The sequence below is a fragment of the Manihot esculenta genome, chromosome 16, assembly GCF_001659605.2.
Source record: "Manihot esculenta cultivar AM560-2 chromosome 16, M.esculenta_v8, whole genome shotgun sequence".
Taxonomy (NCBI): domain Eukaryota; kingdom Viridiplantae; phylum Streptophyta; class Magnoliopsida; order Malpighiales; family Euphorbiaceae; genus Manihot; species Manihot esculenta.
Window position 1 is genome coordinate 23,773,062 of NC_035176.2, and position 7,474 is coordinate 23,780,535.

At 34.7% G+C, this 7,474-nt stretch overlaps 1 protein-coding gene across 2 annotated transcripts; it reads left to right on the top strand.

Moving 5' to 3' along the window:
- Positions 1-343: 343 nt before the first annotated feature.
- LOC110603864 (transcription initiation factor TFIID subunit 11) lies at positions 344-7,474 on the top strand. Of its 2 annotated transcripts, none has more exons than XM_021741843.2 (5): positions 344-764; positions 1,346-1,675; positions 4,557-4,644; positions 5,269-5,368; positions 7,109-7,474. In XM_021741843.2, exons 2-5 carry the CDS (start codon positions 1,356-1,358, stop codon positions 7,234-7,236), a joined length of 636 nt encoding a protein of 211 aa, XP_021597535.1. In that variant the 5' UTR covers positions 344-764; positions 1,346-1,355; the 3' UTR covers positions 7,237-7,474. The 2 variants fall into 2 exon arrangements, with proteins under 2 accessions (XP_021597535.1, XP_043807881.1); XM_043951946.1 differs by lacking the exon at positions 7,109-7,474 and adding an exon at positions 6,550-7,084.

A 7,474-nucleotide genomic window follows, 5' to 3' on the forward strand; every position in this document is an offset into this window, starting at 1 on the left:
AAATTTTAATTATTTCAATTCGATTCGATTTTGATATAAAATAAATTGATAAAATCGAATTGAATCGATTAGTAAACAATAGTATATTATTTTTGATAATTTAAGAAGATTAGATCATAATTAAGATTGAAATATTTTAATTAAAATTCATAATACTAAAAGTAATATGTAAAAAATAAAAAGTCAATTAAAACTCTCAATCAATTAAACTGAATCAAATCAAATCAAATCAATTCAATTTAAATTAATTTCTATTTAAAATCGATTCGATTTAATTTTTACAAATAATAAAATTTTAATTTTTGGATTTATTTAAAATCGAATTCATCGAATAATGGATAAACGAAGTGAAGAATCTGTCTCACTCAGCCCAACAGCCCTGCCCTTGGTGCCCAACGCTCGAAACCTCCCAATTTTTTGCCATCGCGTAGAGGACTCTCCAGCCATAGCCACCAGCTGCATGCATTGAGCCCCTGACGCACGTCTTCAGCCGCAACGCCTTCAACTAGTGGTTCAACTGGACAACGAGAAGGAACAGCTTTGGTCGATTCAGCTCTGTTTCAACCCTCGCTGTAGCTGCGTCGCACACCCGAATCGCTGCACACCGTCCGTTTTGTCATCGTTGTTCGATTCAGCTTGACAAGGAGCAGCTCTGTTCTTCGATTTCATCTTCTGCTTCGTTTCAGCTGCGTGTCGCCCTTGTTCGATTGCATCTGCTGCTTCATTCTGCTTCGTTTCTTCCTCAGTCGGCTGCTTTGGTTGCGGTTAGTATTCTAAATCTATCGATTTCATGGATGTGTTTGTTTGGTTGAAACTCACGTGTTGTAATGTTGTTTGTTTTCCGTTTTCCATTATGCGACTGTCCTCTAGCCATTTGGTTGTTGAAATTTCATGGGTTTGTGTTTGTTTGGTTGAAATTACATGTTCTGTTTCAGTCTAATTGATGGGTTTGTGTTTGTATTGATGTTTGTTGCGACTTCATGAAGATCATCATTATGGGTTTGGTTGAAATTTCAGTCCAAATCTGAAATTTCAGTAATTAAAAATGACAGATTGAGAATGTGCTGCAAACGGTGTGTTCTGAATATGAAATTGGAAATTCTTGTTGTATCCACTCTTGTATACGGGCGAATCATGCTTGCTCTTGAAGGGTTTATTTTGTGAAATTGAAGGTTTATTTCGATTCTTCTCACTTTAGGCCTTCGTTTTGCTTTTGCCTTTTAGGGTTTCAAATTTTTAATTCTTATATGGTCTATTGAGTCCCCTTTTAGGCCATTACCTCTGTGAAAATGTTGAGAACTTATCTTGGTTTGATTAGATATTGTGTGTACTGAAAAAATTGCAGGTAGAGGTCAATGAAGCAATCCAAGGATCCATTTGAAGCAGCTTATGAGGAGCAAGAGGAAACACCACCTGATTCGCCCGTTGGCCCTGATGAGTTGGACACTCAAGGTCCTGTTGCTTCTCAGGACCCTGCTGTTGTGCCAGAAGATGATGACGTTGGAAGCTCCGGTGTCCATCCTGCTGACCCATCCACTTCTGCTCCTATGTTGGCTGCTGCTAGAAGCAAGCCCAAAAACAAAGAAGATGATGAGGACGAAGAGGAGGATAATATGGAGGTTGAGCTTTCGAAGTTCCCATCTAGTGCTGACCCTGATAAAATGGCCAAGATGCAGTGAGTACTTCTATATTATGTTATTACATTACATTTGTGTAGTTCCCTTCATTGTTCTAGATGTTTTGCTTTTCTTGCTTTTCGGGGTTATGCCGTAATGGCTCATTATTATTTTTTTTTCAAAAGGGGAATTCTACTAGTAGTTTAATGATTTGATCCATCTATATTTACATTAGGCCTCCTGTAAATATTTGGATCATCCGTGAGTATTTGAAGGCTCTTTTAAAGGTGTTGTTGATCGTTTGTAAGATTACAAATAAGAAAGATGAGCTAGGAGGATGCATTAGTGCAGAGAGCGTCACAGTTATGCTTGAGTGCATCATTTTGTAGGACTAGCTTATTAGGCCTTATGGACTGACAAGCTAGGCCTATGGAGTTGGTGAACCCTTTTTATTTTTTCTATGTATTGCATTTTATTCTTTTTTGTTTTTTTCCTAGAGGGAGCTTTTGCATGTTCTCCATGACTGGGTTGATTCCCTTTTCCACATAATTTATAAAAAAATTGATACCTATGTGTTTTAGATGCTAATTTCTCATCTATTTGATGCATTCTTAGTTTGTTGAAGCATTATTGTCCAAGTTGACCTAATTTTTGTTAAAGCTTTTGACCACTTTCTTTCACTAGACACCAAGATGAATCTTCTTGCATTCAATTCTTCTTTTAAGCTAGTATACTGTGCATGGGCATGTTCCTAACTTTAGGAATCCTAGAAGACACCCAAATTTTCTACAATGTAAGATGGGAAGTGAGAATTGCCATAAGTTGCCCACATTTGCTTTTAGAAGATTAAACACTGACTGCATCAGAATATTATCTTAACTTATACAAAACCTAATCTTGGTTTCAATTTCATGAGATTCTAACTGTGATTAATAGCAAAATAAAGTCAAACAATATTCCCTCTCCATTCTTTATGATGTTTGTCTGTGGATTGTGGAAAGTATGATATGATGACCGTTGGCCTGCTACAAAAGTAATTATCTCACCCATCTTTATGGTGACGAATACAGGAGCTACATGTGATGAAGCTTTCTGACCAAGTTGGTTTTATGACAGAAGGTTTTATGCTTTATTATAAATTTTGTGAACTGAAAAAATTGCTTCAATCTTAGGTTGAGATCATACTATAATGGAATAACAGGTTTATTATTTTATATCAATAAAGGAGCATTTGCTTGCAATATATTTCATTTATCCGCTCTTTTTCTCTTTCCTTCTTGCTTCATGTTATGTTGGTACTATACTTGATTTTTATTTTATTCCTAACAGACATGTTTAAAGTAATGTTTTGTTTCCATATTTGTAGTGTTTAGATTAATATCTACCCTGAAAATTGTTTATCGTTAATAGAAGTAGCTGGATCAATTTATGTTATTCATCTATTGAAAAGTATGTGTTTTTTCTTATTCTTATTTTTGGTATTGGTACACTGTTGACCATGGTTTTAAATCGCGGTTGCGGTTGCGAGTAACGGAAATAGGACTGTAACAGCTATAATGTAACAGTAATGGCCTGGCGCTATGCAAAATTTTCAAATCAATTTGTAAAGTTAATAAAATGAAATGATATTGATTAGATTTAATTCAAAACAATGTGAACAAATGCATAACAAACATAAATACGTCAAATATAAACCATTTAATTTAAATTAAGCATCATATAGTTTAAAATAAGAAAAACTAACACAATTTTTATAGATCGAGTAAACTAATAGGTTAAAGTACAATGTTAACTCAAAACTAACTCTTTAATTTACAAAAAGAATTTTAAAAAAAGGGGAAAAACAACTAAAAACTAAAATATAGAAAATTTAACTAATCTTTTAGAAGAGATAAACTTGGAAATGCAATGGTTTATGATTGTAAGCTTGTGTGAGAAATATGCGGGGAATATTGGAATTTGAAAGAGAAAGGAAAGAGAAAACTTGAAAAATATTGCCTTTGAAGCTGTTGGAAAGTGTGGAAATTGATAAAAATGAGAATAGGGGCAAAAGAGGGAGGATATAAAAGAATTTCAATTATTGGTAACGGTAATTACCGTTGCGGCTATTACACCTGCAACTCAAGGGGTCTGTTGTGTAACGGGGTAACAGGTGATGGCCCCCCAAAACCCGTTACATAACGGTTGTTATGTGAACATTTGTTAAAACCATGCTGTTGACCCAATGGTTAATGTCAAGGTATTGAAGTAGGAAGTGAGTTTTTTTTTTTAATGAGTAAATTGAGGCATTTGATTATTGGGATATAGAGTTAAATGTTAATAAGTATCAGAATACAAAAAGAAGTACAGAGCTGTAAAGTTTCAGTTGCTGGTCAAGAGTCTTGAAAATCTGAAAACCTCATAGTAGCAAAACTGGTGCCAATGGTTCTTATGCATATGCATTTGGCTTAGTAAGAGCCAAACTCTAACACTAAGGACTAGTAACAAATTCTTCCACAAGGAATACATATACTTGTTTGGAACGATTCATTTTGCAAGAAAAAAATTAAAATGAATTCTTATACAATTATGCCTGATTTCAATTTTTTTTAAATGAAACTTTTTAAATTAAAAATATTGAATTTTTTCATTACAAATAGGAGAATTTATAGAAAAGAAATTAATTGGATTGAACTGCTTGTGAAATTCTTGATTCCAAACTGGAGAATAAAGAAGTAATGCCACATGCTTAGCCAACTGACAAAGTAAAAGTTTATCGTATTGTTATGCATTTGAGACATATGCGTGCAATCATTTGTGAATAAGATAATTACAATTCCATGGGAAACACATTAGATGCTTCATGGACGATGAAATGAGACTCTCCATTGTTTTTTATTCTTATATTTGATTAAGTAGAAATCGGCATATTCTTCTGAACTGTTGTTCTTTCTTATCCAGGTCTATCTTATCACAATTTACTGAAGATCAGATGAGCAGGTATGAATCGTTCCGTAGATCTGCTCTTCAGAAGGCCAACATGAGAAGGGTATGCTTTATCCATTACTTCAGTCTTCTTTCTTTTCCTATCTTCTCTTTTGTTTTATCCCTTTCCTTGGTGTGTATAATTTTTTTTTATTATATTGGCTAGTGTTTAATATTCCAAGAATTTGTGTCCAGACATAATGGATTTATGAACATGGGTTATTAGGGGGTTTATCAAGCCAATGGAGTTATTTCATTTGTATGTCACAAATAGAAAAGAAAGAAGGGTAAACAAAAAGAATATGGAAAAAGATAAATTAAGGGGGAGAAAACATAAAAGAAAGAAGTGGAAACAAAAGAATAGGAAAATAAAGGAGAGAAAACATGACATGGATTTCTATATGGAGGATGCATCTTGTCCCTGCACATGGGGAATAAGTTGGCAAAAGATCCTCTTCAGCTTGTACATGCACAACCTAGTAGGTTTGCGAATTACTTTGTTACATATAAGAGAACTAGATATAAGGAGTAGTTAGTAGTCGATTGTGGTGGGAACAATTATGTCTAATGTACCTTTTTCTCCCTTTTTAGCATTCTTGAGATGTGACTCAGTTCTTGTACAAGTTGGTTTCTTCATGCACTGACGTGAGCCTCAATTGATTGCATTTCTGTTATGGTGTGAATGCAGTTGTTGGTAAGCATCACAGGATCCCAAAAAATTTCTTTACCAATGACAATTGTTGTCTGTGGAATAGCGAAAATGTTTGTTGGTGAACTTATTGAAACAGGTATGTGTTTATCTCCTAGTTGTCAATTTGTTTTCCCATATTTCATTTCCAGAAGTAATAATGCTTGTCACTTGTAAATCAAAATATCGATGTAAACAAGTAGGAACTTATGTTTCTACACTAGTAGACCATAGTTGGTAAAGGTGCATTGTGGCACAAAGAGATCCTAGAGCCTGGCCTGTGTTATTAAGGCGAAAGCAAGAGGGTAAACTATGGCCTTATGTGAAGCCTTTTTGAGGCAAGATGCCAAGCCTATACACGCGCGCACGCGCACACACAGGCATTTAACATAAAAGTGACATACGTTTAACTAATGAAGTAACAAACATGTTGAAAAGAAAAAAGAAACTATTTGCACTATATGTTGATTCATTTATCCTTATCTCCCATCTATGATTTAATTTAAAAAAAAAAAAAGAAAGCAACAAAATAAGAACACCCATTTGAAAAAGACAATAAACAAAAAAAAAAATCTGAAATTTCTGAAATTATATATAAAAAAACATGCAGCCATTTGGGAAGAAAAGAAAAGAAGAGAATGGAGGAAGAATAGGAGGATAGGAGAACTGAGACATAACAAAAAATTGAAAACAGAAAAAGGATATTGCTAGGCTGCTTACAGCAGGAAGAGAAGAGAAGTGGAGGAGGGGAGAAGGGAAGAAGAAACAGAAAACAGAAAAAAAAAAAAAAAAGATGGAATCTTCTGTGCAAGGTACAGCAAGAAGATAAGAGAAAGAGAGAGGGTGGACGGAGAAGAGGAGGGGGAGAGAGGGAGAGAGGAGACACAAACCTGCTGTTTGGAGAGAAATAGATAGGAAGGCTTGTCTTTGTTGTTACAGCTCATTTCTAGTGGATGGGGAGAGTAGTGTTTTTTAAACCTGTCCAATAAACAGGGGAAAAAAACTGGGCAGTCTGCTTTCAAGAGATGTCACTGTTGCCCTACTGCCTCCTTATTAGAGTGCTCAGGTTCCCCACATAAAACAATCAGAATCATAGGTCCCATTGCTTTACAAATCTAAATTGAAAATGAAACTATTGATATTAGAAGACTTATAACTATAATCCTACATTCTTAAATAATCTGTAAAACAACCCTAAGATTATTACTCATTATCAAGCATAGCATAGTAGTTTTGTCATCATTATCCAATTTAGATTGATCACTTCTATTATGGTTTTAGTCTTTCTACCCTTGAAAAGCACTCGGACAAGAAAAAACGAAAGCATCTTAAGCATGGGTCTGAGAACCATAAATGGAGAAGAGAGAAACAAAAGGACAAAAGGGTGCCAAGGAGTACTGGGTCATTACTTTTTGGATTGATTGAGAAGGAGAAGAATTAATGAGGAAAGAAGGAAAAAAATGAAGAAAATATTTCTTTTTCAAAATAAGGGAAGGCAGAGAATCGGAAGAAAAGGAAATTTGAAAGTGGAGAAGAATAGAGAAGGATGTGAGTTTGTGACACAGAGATGGATGCAAGAAAAGAGCTCATAAAAAATTGAGACGCCAGGACTATTGATTATAGCATCTTGTGCCAAAGACACATCTAACTACTCTGCCATATAAATCTAGCACCTTGCAGTTTTTTCCTTCTTAAAAAAACTCCTACGAAAATGCATGTGAAAATATCGATATCATGCAGGGTTTAGGCTGGTTGAAAATGTTTGTATGAAAATTTAAATAGCTCAATCATCCTGTATTTTTATTTTTATATTTTTTATATTGGTTACTGTGGTTTCCAGCTAGAATGGTAATGACAGAGAGGAAAGAATCAGGACCAATCAGACCTTGTCACATAAGAGAAGCATATAGAAGACTAAAGCTTGAAGGGAAAGTGCCAAGGAGATCGGTACCAAGGCTGTTCCGATAATCAAATTTGTTGGGTGACCTCAGTTCTTTTTAAGTTGCATGAATTTTTACACATGATTGACACACATTAGTCTCTTACTTTGCTTTGCTTTCTTCTGCCATTTCCATCGGCTACGTAGAGTTGGTCGCTAAATTACAAGCGCTTATTTTGGCTTATTCTTTCATGAGCTAGTTCTATTATCCTAGGCTATTATGGTAATGGATAAAACTTCCAACAGATCAGTGGAAGATTGCTGAGC

Excerpts from the sequence above, each read along its gene's own strand:
- LOC110603864 (XM_043951946.1), top strand. The coding sequence starts at position 1,356 with ATGAAGCAATCCAAGGATCCATTTGAAGCAGCTTATGAGGAGCAAGAG. Across the intron at positions 1,676-4,556 it reads GATAAAATGGCCAAGATGCA|GTCTATCTTATCACAATTTA; the intron begins GTGAGTACTTCT and ends TTTCTTATCCAG. Across the intron at positions 5,369-6,549 it reads TGGTGAACTTATTGAAACAG|TCTTTCTACCCTTGAAAAGC; the intron begins GTATGTGTTTAT and ends TTATGGTTTTAG.